General features: G+C 38.6%; 1 protein-coding gene across 2 annotated transcripts in view; it reads right to left on the reverse strand.

The window, feature by feature from the left end:
* MSH2 (mutS homolog 2) overlaps positions 1-18,739 on the reverse strand; it is a 1,108,457-nt gene that overhangs the window by 772,177 nt on the left and 317,541 nt on the right. For both annotated transcript variants that reach the window (XM_044060178.1, XM_044060185.1), the window contains one exon: positions 17,610-17,743. In XM_044060178.1, the coding sequence (XP_043916113.1) occupies positions 17,610-17,743 (134 nt within the window). The remainder of the gene's footprint in view (positions 1-17,609; positions 17,744-18,739) is intronic.

Genomic DNA, 18,739 nt, shown 5'->3' on the forward strand with positions numbered 1-18,739 from the left:
AAAGAAAGTGAGAAAACTCATAAGAAATGGTTCTTCCCTGCATTTGCAAAGTTATTAGTTGTTTATTTTTACATCAGCACCTTCTTTTACCTAAAGCAAGGAGAAAACATGCAAAAGCAATTAATTATGAGAGGTATGTCCAGTGCATTCCAAGTGAAATCTGCAAGGGTTCTTTCTTGCATTTACACAGTCACTAACTTTTTTCTATTAGCAAATGCTTTTAAGTCAAAAATGATCCGTCTGCAGTTACAATCACATTAGTCAGAAAATGTCAGGACAGTGTGTTCAGAGTAAAATGCACAAGATACAATATTATTAAATTTTGAATGGGAACTGATAAGCAGTTCATTGAAAAATTAAGTTTGAAACAGTGATATGTGAATAACAATGACAGTAATTTGCCTCCCAAGCAGCCTTAGTACTTTTTTGTTGTTGTTTCTTTCGGCTTTTCCCGGTTAGGCCGGTCCGCTAATGATTGGCAGTAGATTTTTAAGTGCCGAATTGCCAGCTCTGACGCACAACCTTCAACGAAGGTACGTCCATTCACACACGTCTCCACGCAGAAGATGCTCTAGCTGAGAATCGAACCAGACAGCGTCTTACTGTGAGGCGACAACGCTACCGCAGCACCACCACCGCAGTGTAGCAGCCTTAGTACTTTAATGTACTAAATATAATAGTACATAATTTAGTTTATCCTTTATGGGTAACCATTGCACTTGTTCCTTAAGGCTAAAAGTTAAGCCTTACTGAAAGTATGGAAGTTGCTTTTTATATCTGGGAGGGGAACAGAGAAAATATGGACAGATATCTATGCACTTCAGAATGGTCAACCCAAACTTTAAAACAGATAATACTTGTGGATGCATTCAGCAATTTGAGAATTGCTTCTATACTTACTTTTCTTTTCCAGAGTGTATGTAGTTTCATAAGTTTGTGGGAGTTAAAAATGTATTACGTTTTTTTGTTTCCCCAAGGGTTTTTATTCAAGCGGTGACATGGGTTCAAACATAAATGAGAAACAGCAACTACACAGGGATCAGCTTGCCAAACATTGATGTTGTCACATGAAGGTTGGAAACATATTTAAGAAAATACTGAGTTACAAAACAACTCCCCATTAAATAGGGTGATAATTAATTAATTAATGACATCACAATTAAAATTGATCTACTATAATTTCACTAAATGCCTTAATGTTGTTTAAAAAAAGCTCATTTAAAAATTTCTCCATAGCTTATATTATCCAGACAACTAGTTATACGCTATCATAGATGTTCATAGGTTCATACTAGGCTATCTGCCCGAGGGCATTTACAAGCCTAGCCCATCGTTTTGTGGCTTACGCCACCCCTTTAGTATGGGGAACTATACCCATTATTTTGCTGTGCCTCTGTCGAGCAGTGACACTGAGGTTATCCCTGGGGTATATCTGTGATCTCCCATCCATTGGTCAAGATTTCTCTTGAACAAGGCCAGCGAGGTGCTCTGCCTCACATGTACCGGGATTTTGTTCCACAGCATAGGGAGTCTTTGGGTGATGAATCTATCCCTCCAGCACGTCCTATTAATAGCCGTGTCAAGGTTTAAGTCTCCCGCCCTTGTGGCTCTGATGGATCTAGATTTTTTGAGGTGAAGCATATTCATCAAATCTGGGTTTGACATGGCCTTGTATGTTAGGCAAAGGTCACCTCTGAGCAAGCGGTGCGACTGAATAGAGCTGGAGTTCTTTCAGTCGGGCAGCATAGGACAGATTTTGAGACCCTTTATCCTTTTGGTGAGGAACTTTTGTGGCCTCTCCAGCTGCTGCAAGTGTCGGGTCAGATACATTCCGAATGGGGCATTGTACTCAATCATTGGTCTGATGAGTGATGAGTAAAGGGAGACTATGACCTCCCTTGATCTAGATGAGAATCCCTTCATGATAAGGTGGGCAATGTAGAAGGTCTTCCTAACTACTTTAGCTACATGGGTGTCGAATGACAGACTACTATCAACCTGGGTCCCCAGGTCCCTGATAACTTCTTCTGTGCTCAGTGGATTGCCACCTATTTGGTAGCTAGGGGTAACCTTGTTTTTCCCGTAGGGTATGACTATGCATTTTTTGGCATTTAACTTTAGGCCGTGGCTCTGGCACCAGTTATCCGTTTCTGTGAGACCCTTCTGAAGGATATCTGTATCAGATGTTAACCTACAACCCTCTTAAAAATATCAAACTACAGGTTTTAATATAGTGTGAATGCACTTAATCTGTGTACTCGTATCTAATAAAGTATGTTGGGCACAATAAACAAACACAATAGTCTTCGTTTCATTATTCAAAGACAACTTGTTATCAAATTTTCTTCAGCCACTGTTTAAAAGGCCGGATAGTAGACGTAAATAATCCTGACGTCTAAATGATAATTTCGTGCCTAGATGTATATTAAGTATAATAAAAAGTGTAACAATGGTACGAAGATGAAATGTTGTTTATACCTTTTTAACCTGTTTTATATGTATTTATTTATTTAAAATCTATAATAATCTATAATATTTACAAATGGTTAATCAAAAATAAATACATACTAAAATGAATTCCTACCAAAATAATAAATATATGCTAATATAATATAGTATAGTATAATGTAAACAGTTTATGCGTATATTAATGTTGTGATATATACACCCTATACTTATTATAGTTACTATCTCCTTAAAGCTAAAAGTTTTAATATACAGGTTAAAGAAATAGATTCATTTAAACCTGGATTTATATGTGCGGCCGTCCTTATTTGCCAAAGCAATTCCTCTTTCTCTAACAGGATTTGCCATGGGCCTGACCTAGAATCATCCTTAATTTGTTTTAAAACAGCAAAGTTAAAAACATGATCATGATATTCCATGATATGGCAAGCTAATGCATTGTTAACTTCTTTCCTAGTTATTGCATACAAGTGTTCGTATATTCGCTTGCGCAAGGCCCACTCGGTCTTTCCTATATAGAAAGCCGGGCATTTCTTGCAACTAGCTACGTAAACCACCGCTTTAGAAGCACAGCTGAAGTTTCCCAAAATCTTATATTTCTGTCTATTTATAAACACATTGTTCCCTTCCTGTATAGATTTACATTGGTGAAAAGATCCACACTTGGTCATCCCTTTTATCCTTTGGAAAGCGGTTTTGTTATTCCTTTCTAGCAAGGATTTCAAGCTAAACCCTTTTCTATAAGTTATCCTTGGTGAGGCTCCAAACAAATGCTGTAGATGTTTGTCCTCTACTATAATTGCCCAATTCTTTTGTAGAATATTTCTTATGAAGTGATGGTCAACTGAAAACGTACATAAAAATCTAACTCCAATGTTAGCTGTGTTAGTGTTTCTATCCTCAGCCAAAACCCCATCTTGGTTTACAACTGAAGGCAGTACTTGTTTACATAAAATAGGTTTAAAATGTCCTGATTTTCTTTTGAACATCACTTCAGCTTTAACTTCCAATATCAAGGGCCCAGGGTAACCTCTGTTTGTAAACATATTACTCAAGTTACTGCATTCGTCCAAAAAATCATCATCTTTAGTGATCATACGAGCTGCCCTTACCATCTGTCTTTTAACTACTGCTCTTTTTTGATGGTAAGGGTGACAGCTACTAAAGTGAAGGAAACCATTAGAGTAAGTGGGTTTACGATAAATTTTACTAATGAATCTAGACTCCCTAATGTCTTTACTTAGTTTTATGTCTAGAAAACTGATTTCACTATTATTTACCTCATATGTGAAGTCTAAAAAATCAGTAAGCATTTTTATGTCTTCTATGAAGGGTGTTACCATATCCAAGGGCCCTTTCCATAACAAAAACATGTCGTCCTGGTACCTAGTATACCAGGCGACATGTTGTTTAAATAGGACATTGTTGAATAACAGTGTGTTTTCCCAATGGGCCATGACACAATTGGCAAATGCTCCCCCACATGGCGATCCCATAGCGACTCCTGAGGTCTGCCTATATGTTGCACTATTGAAAGCAAAGAAGTTATATTTTAACACCAGCTCTAATAGAGTATCTGTTGTGTTGATGATGTTTTGCTCCACTTTTCTAAATTCAAGAAAATCCCTGACCCATTCCAATCCTAATTGTTGTGGAATGACAGTATACAAGTCCTTCACGTCTACAGTCATAAGTATTAAACTTGGGTCAAAAGGTATCTTGTTGATGCTTTCAAAGAAACTCCATGAGTCTCTGCATATCTGAGTTTCTTTTTCAATAAATGGCTTTAAGATACTGTCTACATATTTGGCACAAGCTACTAGGATAGACCCTCTACCGTCTACAATGGGTCTGAAAGGGGGTTCATTAATAGATTTGTGGATTTTTGGAGTGCCAAAGAAGGATGGCAATCTAGGTGCTAAGACATTCAAATAGGTGTAAATGTCTAAGTCTATTAAATTTTCTAAAAACAAGTCTTCAGCCGTAGCTCTAATCCTATTGTATGCTGTGTTGACCTCGCTTAAGCTAATCTTCTCGTATGGACCAGTATCCAAATGGGTGGATAATTTGTTATTATAGTCCACTTGATTCATAAATATGAGGCCGCTACCCTTATCGGGTTTCATAACACAAATATTGCAATCCTGCAATAGTTTAACAAAGTCACGTTGTTTGGTTGTAATATTGAGCTTGTCTTTACTGTTGTTTTCCTTGCTGGCAGCCAAAAATCTTAAGTCAAGTTCACAAGATTTCTCAAAGGTCTTAAGGTTACTGACCAAGGGTGGATTGAATAGGCTAGCTATTCTGAAAGGTTTTACCAATGAAGAGTTTTTACCTAATACAGCAGAGAGGTTTAGCTTACGGACAAACAGTTTTAGGTCAATGATGGTCTTGACCAAGTCCATATGGGTGTCTGGAACGAAAGAAAGTCCTTTCGAGAAAAAGTCAGCCATTTCGGTAGTAATGTTGAGGGAGGTGTAGTTAAAGATCTTAAAATCCCCCTCAGTGCAATAAACAATGATTGGCTGACTTGTTCTTATTATCATTTCTTCCTCTGATTCTGTTTGTTCTTTAGGGTCATTTGATTCTTGTTCGACCTCAGGTTCCTTTGATGTGGGTTCTGGCCCTGTCCAAAACCCTGGTTATATTCTGCCCCTACTAAGCCAGTCCTAATGCTGTTATTACTCTGCTGTTGTCCATTGTTGTTACTAATTACGTTAAATTGGTGAACTTGGTCTTGATCATTATCTAGGTCTATACCAGCCTCTAGAGGGGGATCATTGTTGTTGAAGCCTTCCTCTAAAAAAACCTCCAACTGATGGAAATCATGGCTGTCGTTACGGGTAGTCTTCTTGTTCGAGTTAAGGAAAGACACACTAGGTTTGTTCTTAGGTTGTCCTATTTGTGGTGGCTTAGGATAGGCTTTGTTATCTGCGTATTGTTGAACATCCCTCATGATTTTCTTTTTCTTATTTTCACATAGTTTATTTGTGGTAGCTTCTATGCTTGAAAAAATACGAGAATAATCATATTTATAGCGTAGAAAATCATGATTATTTTTAATTTTCTGTTCTAAGTCAGCCAAATCCTTTTTATAGTCATTGACTTGTTGCAAATAATAGTCAGTTAACATTTTAATGTATTCAAAACTATGCCGGTCAAACGGCGCCAAAAGCTGCTTGTGAAACTGTGAGCCTTCCACTAAGCCCACAGGAAACCGCCATTGCCTAAGCCCTTTAGGCACAATCTTTTTATCTAGGCATTCATCTAAATAGGTGATCTCTAACTGTAATTTTTTGCATCTAAATAGTTTATAATCAAACTCCCCAATCAGCCTAGCAATGTTGTTTAAATTAAGGTCAACAGTTCTTTCATTATGCATCACGCCCCCTCCACTAATATCAAAAGTCAAAAAGTTTTTTCTGTTTAAGTAGGAGGTTACCGTGGGTACAGAATCATTAAGAGCTGTTACAGTACCTTGCGTTGTGTCATTGCCTGATGCTAAGGCATGCCCTTGCCCTGCTGGAATACTAACTGCATCCGTTGAAATGGGGCTTGTGACATCTGTTACGGTACTTTGTAATCCTCTCACTTGCTGACAACTTCTATTTTGTGTGCGAGCTCCAGTTTGAGCACTTTGTCGTTATTGCATCTCCGGTGTTGTTAGAATGGTTGTTATTTATTTTTGCGACATTGTCCAGATTATCGATGTGTTGGGTGAGCGTGTCCATCCGACCCAACAGCATCTGTATTAGGGTTGCTCCACATCGCAGAGTCTGTTATTCTCCCAAGACGGAGCCAACATGGGTAACGATAAGAGTGATAACTTGGATGGCGTGGAGGCGAAAGCCGACGCCAACCTCACAACCCTAATACAGATGCTGTTGGGTCGGATGGACACGCTCACCCAACGCATCGATAATCTGGACAATGTCGCAAAAATAAACAACAACCATTCTAACAACACCGGAGATGCAATAACGATTGCTAAAGTGGCCGAAACTGGAGCTCGCACACAAAATAGAAGTTGTCAGCAAGTGAGAGGATTACAAAGTACCGTAACGGATGTCACAAGCCCCATTTCAACGGATGCAGTTAGTATTCCAGCAGGGCAAGGGCATGCCTTAGCATCAGGCAATGACACAACGCAAGGTACTGTAACAGCTCTTAATGATTCTGTACCCACGGTAACCTCCTACTTAAACAGAAAAAACTTTTTTACTTTTGATATTAGTGGAGGGGGCGTGATGCATAATGAAAGAACTGTTGACCTTAATTTAAACAACATTGCTACGCTGATTGGGGAGTTTGATTATAAACTATTTACATGCAAAAAATTACAGTTAGAGATCGCCTATTTAGATGAATGCCTAGATAAAAAGATTGTGCCTAAAGGGCTTAGGCAATGGCGGTTCCCCGTGGGCTTAGTGGAAGGCTCACAGTTTCACAAGCAGCTTTTGGCGCTGTTTGACCGGCATAGTTTTGAATACATTAAAATGTTAACTGACTATTATTTGCAACAAGTCAATGACTATAAAAAGGATTTGGCTGACTTAGAACAGAAAATTAAAAATAATCATGATTTTCTACGCTATAAATACGATTATTCTCGTATTTTTTCAAGCATAGAAGCTACCACAAATAAACTATGTGAAAATAAGAAAAAGAAAATCATGAGGGATGTTCAACAATACGCAGATAACAAAGCCTATCCTAAGCCACCACAAATAGGACAACCTAAGAACAAACCTAGTGTGTCTTTCCTTAACTCGAACAAGAAGACTACCCGTAACGACAGCCATGATATCCATCAGTTGGAGGTTTTTTTAGAGGAAGGCTACAACAACAATGATCCCCCTCTAGAGGCTGGTATAGACCTAGATAATGATCAAGACCAAGTTCACCAATTTAACGTAATTAGTAACAACAATGGACAACAGCAGAGTAATAACAGCATTAAGACTGGCTTAGTAGGGGCAGAATATAACCAGGGTTTTGGACAGGGCCAGAACCCACATCAAAGGAACCTGAGGTCGAACAAGAATCAAATGACCCTAAAGAACAAACAGAATCAGAGGAAGAAATGATAATAAGAACAAGTCAGCCAATCATTGTTTATAGCACTGAGGGGGATTTTAAGATCTTTAACTACACCTCCCTCAACATTACTACCGAAATGGCTGACTTTTTCTCGAAAGGACTTTCTTTCGTTCCAGACACCCATATGGACTTGGTCAAGACCATCATTGACCTAAAACTGTTTGTCCGTAAGCTAAACCTCTCTGCTGTATTAGGTAAAAACTCTTCATTGGTAAAACCTTTCAGAATAGCTAGCCTATTCAATCCACCCTTGGTCAGTAACCTTAAGACCTTTGAGAAATCTTGTGAACTTGACTTAAGATTTTTGGCTGCCAGCAAGGAAAACAACAGTAAAGGCAAGCTCAATATTACAACCGAACAACGTGACTTTGTTAAACTATTGCAGGATTGCAATATTCGTGTTATGAAACCCGATAAGGGTAGCGGCCTCATATTTATGAATCAAGTGGACTATAATAACAAATTATCCACCCATTTGGATACTGGTCCATACGAGAAGATTAGCTTAAGCGAGGTCAACACAGCATACAATAGGATTAGAGCTACGGTTGAAGACTTGTTTTTAGAAAATTTAATAGACATAGACATTTACACCTATTTGAATGTCTTAGCACCTAGATTGCCATCCTTCTTTGGCGCTCCAAAAATCCACAAATCTATTAATGAACCCCCTTTCAGACCCATTGTAGACGGTAGAGGGTCTATCCTAGTAGCTTGTGCCAAATATGTAGACAGTATCTTAAAGCCATTTATTGAAAAAGAAACTCAGATATGCAGAGACTCATGGAGTTTCCTTGAAAGCATTAACAAGATACCTTTTGACCCAAGTTTAATACTTATGACTGTAGACGTGAAGGACTTGTATACTGTCATTCCACAACAATTAGGATTGGAATGGGTCAGGGATTTTCTTGAATTTAGAAAAGTGGAGCAAAACATCATCAACACAACAGAAACTCTATTAGAGCTGGTGTTAAAATATAACTTCTTTGCTTTCAATAGTGCAACATATAGGCAGACCTCAGGAGTCGCTATGGGATCGCCATGTGGGGGAGCATTTGCCAATTGTGTCATGGCCCAATGGGAAAACACACTGTTATTCAACAATGTCCTATTTAAAGAACATGTCGCCTGGTATACTAGGTACCAGGACGACATGTTTTTGTTATGGAAAGGGCCCTTGGATATGTTAACACCCTTCATAGAAGACATAAAAATGCTTACTGATTTTTTAAACTTCACATATGAGGTAAATAATAGTGAAATCAGTCTTCTAGACATAAAACTAAGTAAAGACATTAGGGAGTCTAGATTCATTAGTAAAATTTATCGTAAACCCACTTACTCTAATGGTTTCCTTCACTTTAGTAGCTGTCACCCTTACCATCAAAAAAGAGCAGTAGTTAAAGGACAGATGGTAAGGGCAGCTCGTATGATCACTAAAGATGATGATTTTTTGGACGAACGCAGTAACTTGAGTAATATGTTTACAAACAGAGGTTACCCTGGGCCCTTGATATTGGAAGTTAAAGCTGAAGTGATGTTCAAAAGAAAATCAGGACATTTTAAACCTATTTTATGTAAACAAGTACTGCCTTCAGTTGTAAACCAAGATGGGGTTTTGGCTGAGGATAGAAACACTAACACAGCTAACATTGGAGTTAGATTTTTATGTACGTTTTCAGTTGACCATCACTTCATAAGAAATATTCTACAAAAGAATTGGGCAATTACAGTAGAGGACAAACATCTACAGCATTTGTTTGGAGCCTCACCAAGGATAACTTATAGAAAAGGGTTTAGCTTGAAATCCTTGCTAGAAAGGAATAACAAAACCGCTTTCCAAAGGATAAAAGGGATGACCAAGTGTGGATCTTGTCACCAATGTAAATCTATACAGGAAGGGAACAATGTGTTTATAAATAGACAGAAATATAAGATTTTGGGAAACTTCAGCTGTGCTTCTAAAGCGGTGGTTTACGTAGCTAGTTGCAAGAAATGCCCGGCTTTCTATATAGGAAAGACCGAGCGGGCCTTGCAAGTTTAATATACGAACACTTGTATGCAATAACTAGGAAAGACGTTAACAATGCATTAGCTTGCCATATCATGGAATATCATGATCATGTTTTTAACTTTGCTGTTTTAAAACAAATTAAGGATGATTCTAGGTCAGGCCCATGGCAAATCCTGTTAGAGAAAGAGGAATTGCTTTGGCAAATAAGGACGGCCGCACATATAAATCCAGGTTTAAATGAATCTATTTCTTTAACCTGTATATTAAAACTTTTAGCTTTAAGGAGATAGTAACTATAATAAGTATAGGGTGTATATATCACAACATTAATATACGCATAAACTGTTTACATTATACTATACTATATTATATTAGCATATATTTATTATTTTGGTAGGAATTCATTTTAGTATGTATTTATTTTTGATTAACCATTTGTAAATATTATAGATTATTATAGATTTTAAATAAATAAATACATATAAAACAGGTTAAAAAGGTATAAACAACATTTCATCTTCGTACCATTGTTACTCTTTTTATTATACTTAATATACATCTAGGCACGAAATTATCATTTAGACGTCAGGATTATTTACGTCTACTATCCGGCCTTTTAAACAGTGCCTGAAGAAAATTTGATAACAAGTTGTCTTTGAATAATGAAACGAAGACTATTGTGTTTGTTTATTGTGCCCAACATACTTTATTAGATACGAGTACACAGATTAAGTGCATTCACACTATATTAAAACCTGTAGTTTGATATTTTTAAGAGGGTTGTAGGTTAACATCTATGATAGCGTATAACTAGTTGTCTGGATAATATAAGCTATGGAGAAATTTTTAAATGAGCTTTTTTTAAACAACATTAAGGCATTTAGTGAAATTATAGTAGATCAATTTTAATTGTGATGTCATTAATTAATTAATTATCACCCTATTTAATGGGGAGTTGTTTTGTAACTCAGTGTTTTGTTTCGTCTGAAGAAGGAAGGATACAAAGCCTTCCGAAAGTGCTTGTTTAAAAATTAAAGTTCTAACGCTGAAGACCAAAGTTCCTGCCTTTTCATTCTATTCATTCATCTGGACACATTGTAGTCGTGGGATTATCGGATTCTGGTTGGGTGCTCTCTTTGCACTTTTTGTCTTTCCACAGTTTGTTTGGCGTTTTTCAGTTTAAATATTTAAGAAAATGTCTTTTATAATGTGCAAGTAACTGTTTATCAGAATGACTGTTTTGTCAATATTACCATGTGATGCAAATTGCCTTGCAGGTATAGGAGGGGATAAAAAAAAAAAACAAAGAGTACTGAATTATATTAAAAAGTGTAGGGTGTAAATAGCAATGTAACAGGAGATGCATTTGGGCAGAAATGGGCATTCAAATTCAACAAAGAAAGGATTTCATGATGGAATGTCATCAGAGTAGCAGGGAAAACGGAACAACGCTGAGATGAGCTCCAATCGTGACATAAGAGGGGAGAAAAAGACAATGTCAGGTTTATGGTAGCAAAGAGATACTGGCAGGGTAGAAGAAATATGCTGTTATGTATTTATATTCCACCTAAAACTACTTAGCTTAATTTTTGAAAAAAATGAGACTTCAGCAAAGATTATTATTAATGGCTGGAGAATGAAATCTGATTTGCAATAATGAAGATGCATCGGGGGGTGGGGTCCTACAAGGGAAACAACATATGGCAAATGTCTGAAGCACATCAGAACATTTGGTATAGATGATACAGACTTAGCAAGCAGGTACTCAGACAAAATGTACATATTGTCCCAAGATACAGTACACGGGCTAGACTGGATATATATATTTCACAGGAGCATGTGTAATTGAAAATTTTGAGAACTATCCAAAAATTACACAATGTCATTCTTACTTCTTAGCTATTAAAAAAGAGAAATGGACAAATGTTTAAGTATTGCAGAAGAAGGGGGGGTGCACATAAGAGGAGTGACTGCAGATTGACACTAGGGGGTAATTTAATAACATGCATGAGTTTATTAAAGTTGCTGTTAACACCACCAAACTGAAAAAAAACTGTTAGCATAACCTCTTAGCCAACAGAAAATAGGGAGAGTTGAAGCCAAACTTAGGGAGCCTGTGACGAGAAAGAGTCAGGGATCCTACAGAATTATTAGGGATATTTTGGAAATTTTAAGAAAATCTGGATAAAGCAAAGGAATAGGGAACAAAGAAAAAGCAAAATGGAAATATTTATGAAAGACTTGATTATACCAAGTTAGGAAGATGAGGCTCAACAATGAATAGCTAAGATAGAAAGAGATGAGATAAAAAACGGTAATATATAAATCAACAGGGAAGCCTCCAGGAACTGATCATATTCCTATGGAAATGTGAAAGTTAGGAGGGAACAAAAGGTGATAAGGACCTGAAAAGTTTTAATGGTATTTTAAAGGTGGATGTACCAGCATCATAGAAGAAAGATGTGGGGGTGCACCAGAATCTTGGAAGGAAGCTGTGATTACACAGAGAGAGTAAAGATCCTTCATACCCAGCATCATATTAACCCATTTCAATTTTAAATCATGATTATAAAGTGTTCATGTCTATACTACTTGAAAATACGGGAAAGATGTTACTAAAGTCGATAATGATCAACGTAGTATTGTGAAGAGTAGGCAAACATTTCCAAAATTAATAGAATAATGATCCAGAGGGAAGCACAGTGTAAGAAAACACTGCTATTGTCAGTGAGTCTTGATGAAGAAAAAGCATCAATAGAGTCAGCTTGGATTTTATGAGTAGAACAATGGTAGCATTTGCATTCCCAATAACAGGGTTAATAAGAAGAATTTATGTCTGAAAAGAGAAACCAGGCATGATGTCCTCTTTCCCCATTATAATTTAGAGCAACTGGCAAAGAAAATAAGGGATTCACAAATTCAAGAATATAACTGGTATGGTTCTCAAGAAGAGTTAGCTTTATTTGCAGCAGACATTTTGTATTCGATAAATCTAGAAAGGAATGCTTTAGAGTTGTGGAACATTCTGATCAGTTTCAAGTATTTTTGGATCTAAAATAAATGATTATATAGTGGTATACTATGCACCTACACATGAACTGATTCCGCAGTACTCATACTTATGGGGGTACAAGGTGAAATATTTAGTGTGCACATCTTCCCCACATCATCATGGGTTTTTGCTAGGTGGCCCTTTTCCTTCCAAATACCAAAGGCCTTCCTATACATGAACTGCTGATCCTCCAAACTGACTGTTGGTTGAGGATGCCAGGCGAGTGTGCCTTCATCCTGCAACTGGCTAGCGCCCCATCTAGGGTTCCCTCTGTCTTGTACCAAATGAGTGCTGGGATAGACTCTAGTTCCCTTTTGACTATGTACTGGATTAACTGGGTAACTGAAGAATAGATGAATGAAAGTTGCCTACACTGGTGCTGTCTTGTCAGAAGTATGCTGCGTCCTTAGTAGATTATATATACTGCACAAAATGTTAAATAACATGATAGACTGGACAAAGATTTTCAACAACTTTATAACCAGAAGCAAACGAACACTATACAATATGAACCATCAGAAGGCTGACCAAGATGCTCCAGAAAAAAGTTTATTGCATCAGTTAAGCGCTTTCATCTCAGTGCCTTGACAGCTTGGATATTCTCCTCTGGTAGACAAGTCATTTCCTTGTGAGGTCCCTCCTGTACTGCAGAACACAGTCTCCACATCAACCCTAAACCTGCATTAATGTTCTGCAGTACAGGAGGAATCATAAGGAAATGACATCTACCAGAGGAGACTATGCAAACTGTCAAGGCACTGAGATGAAAGCGCTTAACTGATGCAATAAACTTTTTTCTGGAGCATCTTGGTCAGCCTTCTGGTGGTTCGTGTTATATATTTTCAACAACTTTTCTTGATACTTGAACAGCACACCAAGCCATGTGTGCACATCCACACAAGCACGTGTGTGAGCACACCTTACTGAGTGACACCTCAGTGTAAACCAGGTTTTAGATGCCGTTTCACAAAGTAACCTGTTTAACCAAATTATACATCACAACATCAAGGACAGACAAAAATGCTACTATGTAGAGAGTTTTGCCAGTTTCCTTTTCTACATGATTTTGTGATCTTGGAGTTTATATATACAAGTAGAAGGGGGAGTATGGGAAGAGGCTGCCACTCCCAGTATTGCAAAATTGGTTTCAAGACAAACTTCCTGTGTGTCAATGTAAGTAAAGAAGTTGAGTGCCTCTGTAGGACTCGTCCTGAAAACTCTCCATGAAATGAATGCTTTTTCTGAAATCTAATAGCCAGTTCTTGATTCAGTTTTTTTTTTCTTTTTTTTTTTTGAAAAGGCCGTTGATAAAATGGACTTATCCCACATACATGTCTAGTGAATGCACAAAAACAAGGAACACCTGCTGCAGTATTTAAAGGTAGCAAACAAATTAAATTACACAATGTAAAATCCGACTTTTTTTGTTAAATTCAGCAAGAAGGCTATCAGGAGACACATTATTAGCAAGAAAACATCTACCCAACTGACAGGGAAATACATTGGTAATTGCTATGTATTACCAAAATATGTGTTAACAGCTTCTGCTGATGCTTAATAGAGACCAGCAACATGCCTAGAACATAGTGTTTACAAAATTTACCACGTCACACTAGTTACGGTGGTGCTACAAAGATGATCACCTGCCAAGTGCTTTGTCAGTAACTCATACAGTTTCTGCAACCATAATAATGTATTTTACACACATTAGTACAGGAACTAGTGATTATATGAAATCTAACAGCAGTAATCTGAACCACAACAATTAGCCTCCATGCTAAACCAGAACGTTTTCCTTTGTATTACACTGTTCCAGATAAAAGACAAACACCTCTCTAGCCCACATAACCAGCAATAACAGATTACATCATCAGGCTAAATACACTTCCGGTTTCTTTTTAGAGAAACTAGTGCATTTATTAGGAACCTGATCCTCAGGTTTCTGTAATGAGTCAGTGCATTTGATGCAAACAGATACTAAAGCAAAACCAAAACACAGACTGTACTAGCTAATTTTCAGTATTACAGCAGAAATGTAAGGAAAAAAGAAACCAGTTAGCATAGTTGTGAAGCAATACTTCATTTCATAGGTTCATAAGTAGGTACTAGGTTATCGGCCTACGGGCCTATGTAAGCCTAGCCAACAAGGTTCCATGGCTTACGCCACCCAAGAAAGCTATTTTCCTGTGCCACTGTCGAGCAGAGACACAGAAGTGATCCCCGGGATACATTTCCTATTGCCCATCCACTCATCAAGATTTTTGTTGAAGAGTGCTAATGAAGAACTTTGCTTGACATAGATGGGTAGCTTGTTTCAGAGTATAGAAAGTCTCTGGAACAGGAATCTATCCCTCCAGCGTGTCCTGTTTATTGTGGTGACAAGGTTTAGGTCCCTGGAGTGTGTAGCTCGGAGGGATTGGGATTTCTTTAGGTGTACATCCAACAGCCCTGGGTTTGACATAGCTTTCTATGTTAGGCAGAGAACATAGCGATATGCTATGGAGTAAAGCTGGAGTTTTTTGAGACTGTCAGTGTAGGGCATTTGTTTGAGGCCAGTAACCCTCTTTGTGAGGTACTTCTGTGGCCTTTCCAGCTGCTGCAGATGTCTTGTGAGGTACATTCCAAAAGGGGCATTGTACTCTATAATGGGTCTAATGAGTGTCGAGTAGAGGGGAACAATGACCTCTTTTTTCCTGAATGAGAACCCTTTTATGATGAGGTGTGCCACGTAGAAGGACTTCCTGACTACTGTGGCAATGCCACTATCAAAGGAGACACTACTGTCCAACTGGGTCCCAAGGTCTCATCACGCATTTGGTGTTAAGTAGATTGCTGCCTATGTGGTAGTTCATGGGTACAGAGTTTTTACCAAAGAGGATGACACTGCACTTTTTGGCATTGAGCTTGAGGCCATGGCTCTGACACCAGGCATCTGTCTCAGTGAGGCCCTTCTGTAGGATGTCCACATCATTTGGGGACTTGACTACGGCTCCTAGTTTGCAGTCATCTGCGAACTTCATTAGTCAGAGGTCTTCTGTGTTAGCCTGTACTTCAGAGAAGTAGACACCAAACAGGAGAGGTCCCAGGACGGAACCCTGTGGTACCCCAGTTGTCACTGCTTTGAGGTCAGATTTGGAGTCTGCAACTTTTACAGTGTGGGTTCTATTAGTGAGCCAGTTGGCAACCCACCTTGTGACGTAGGGATTTATACCTAGTTTAGTGAGTTTAGCTATAATTCCAGAATGGGGGATGGTGTCGAAAGCCTTGGCGAGGTCAAGATAGGCTGTGTGAACCACCTTACCCTCATCCATGGCTTTGGTGACTGCCTCAAAGATGTTGATCAGGTTCAGGAGGCATGATCTGCCTTTCACAAACCTGAACTGAGAGGGATCCAGAGTTTGGAGGTTACCAATGTCTTTGTTGATGAGTTCCATGATGATATGTTCCATGGCCTTGCAGACCAGGCTCGTCAGGCAAATAGGTCGATAGTTCCTGGGATCAGTGGTGGCTCCCCCTTTGTGGATTGGGATAACTGTTGCTGTGCGCCATTCAGTGGGCACAAACCCTGATGCGAGACTATTACTGAACATGGTGCTTAAGTGTGGAGCCAGTTTGTTCTGAAGTTAGTGTAAAACGCAGCCTGGGATGTTGTCCGGTCCCATGGATGCTGTGTTTTTGGCTTTAGAGAGTGCAGCTTTTACCTGCGTAGTTGTGATTTCAGGGACTCTGCATTCTTCCTGTATAAATATGGGCCCTTTAGGGGGTGGGAGGGGGGTAAAGTTAGCACTGAACCTATCTGCCAGGATGTTGGCAATATCAGTTGGTTCAGTAATTTTCCTGCCTTTGTGCTGTAACTCAGAGCAGATCTGGGTGTTGCCATCTAGATTCTTGACATAGCTATAGAATGCTTTGTGGTTGTCCTTGGATTTAGTGGTGATTTTGTTTTGTAGCTAGCTTTGGAGGATCTTATAAGGGATCTCAATCAGAGATCTTTTTTGTCCATTATTAATGATAAATCACATGGAACTATAAAAGAAATGTTCAAGAAAGCTACTCTAGCATACACGGCTAACTATCAAACTACAGAACCTCAGACTGCACTTTTCAGGATTCCAATCCATGCATCCAGTTGACCAGTATATGGTAATCAATGAAATAATATATTCCACGCCATCTTATACCCAACCTGCCAAACCCACTATGGAAATAAGTCAGAACATGACTATACCCTTCACCACCTAATGCATTTATACCCCAATGTCCTACCTTATAAACTGCTGAAAAGCTGACAAGCTAGTAAGCTGACATGCTTTTATTCTCCTTGGAGTGAAAGGAGAGTTAAACGGATCATCTGACTTTGCCCACAAACGTCAACCCTGTTCCTTTTTGCTGTCTTGGCATAGTATGAGAAATCACAGTTTATTCAGTATGCTTTATGACGTGATATTAAAACCACCATTAATGGTCCCATACCCCTCAGAATGTTTTCTAATAAACGTTATCTAGATTACTGCAACATGCTAGTGTAAGCCTTTCAGTCTAGAACTAAAATAAGTACACATCATAACAACTGAGCACTGATAATGTCCTCTGCAGTAGGTAACTATCTGGAATTTCTTCCATTCATATTCCCCAGCATAGCACAATCCTGAAATGATTAATTCTAACATGCAGAGAGGTGGTGTGGGCCTCCTGCCAGCAATACAAAGTGGACTAGGAGGGCAACTTACACCTAAACCCTAGTGTTGGTTCCCCTGCAGTCAACAAGCTGGCCTAAAACACAACAAAAGAATATTAAAATTACTTGCCTAACTTAAAAGAAAATCCATCCACTGATGCTGATAGCAGAAGCCAACCAAGCAAAAAGGGGGTGGAAGAGAGTAGAAGTTTAACTGCTGCTGAAGAGCAGTGGTACTAGTAACCTGCACATCAACCGGTATAAACAGCTTTGTCTTGCAAAGGCACTTTACTTACCTCTCTTCGATCTTGCTTTTGTCCATAAGGGGTTGCTTAATCCACTGATTAACTAGTCGCTGTCCCTGAGGAGTTCTGCACTTATTCAGTAATCCTGCCAAAGACTGAGTACCACTTGCATCTTCAGAGGAGCTCTACAGCAAACCAAAATACACGTCTGTTATGAGCCTTGTCATAATATTGAGTTATTTTAAGCAAACATCTTCTAATGTACAATAGAAAAGACTTTTTAAAACATATTTTGTATTATGCAGTATTAATGTCTGTGCATCACTCAATGTTTTTTGTAATTTATTACACTACCAAATGACAAGATGGGAAGTTCCACAGTGGTGTGAATTAGTTTTCTAGTCGCACCATATTTTTCCCATAATGCATGGTGTGTGTCCTCATTACATAGTACAATTTGTTCACTGCAGTTTTGCTTCTTCAGTGAATTACAATGGCAATACTCATATTTCTGCTTTCTCAGGAGCATCTGCTGAAAGGGTTGGCGCATGTTTTTTGTACAAGTTCTTCAGCATTATAAAAGCAAGCCTAACTGACTTTTTCAAAAACGTTAAATATTCTGCTAGTATGAGTTTAATACTTGCTTTTGTTCAACCTCTGTTTTAACCTGCACTGTCATGTAACCTATCATTCAGTGCTTTTGGTAGCTATCAGTGGCAATACAATTCCACTGTTATAGAAGTCAAAATGTCATGTGTCCAGATAAAAGTATTTGGAATAATATCAGCATCCATGGCACAGAGGGATGAAGCCCTATGACCCAGCTGACCAAAGACTGATCGTCACCTCTAGCACTGAAACAGCCAGGCAAGGGAGTGTGTGACTAAGCAATTGATGCTGGCTTACCAATCCGGGGTGGGGAGGAAAGTCTGCTCCTCACCTGCCCTGCAAAGCAAGTAACTACATAAGAAGCATAGGAGACGGGGAAGTGTACCTTATACCCCTTGTGTCTGCATGGGTTCTCTGCAGGCAGTCCATTTTCATCCTATTTCCTCAAAACTGCTGGCCAATTGGTTAAACTAAATTGTTCATATATATATTTGTTGCATTTCCTTCCCCCTGCCCTTGTGGCTACAGCCTTGGTAACAAGCTAAAACGTGCCCAAGGAGAACCAGTTTGCT

Source organism: Protopterus annectens, chromosome 1.part0 (assembly GCF_019279795.1).
Source record: "Protopterus annectens isolate FY-2018-M chromosome 1.part0, PAN1.0, whole genome shotgun sequence".
In the NCBI taxonomy this organism is placed as follows: domain Eukaryota; kingdom Metazoa; phylum Chordata; order Ceratodontiformes; family Protopteridae; genus Protopterus; species Protopterus annectens.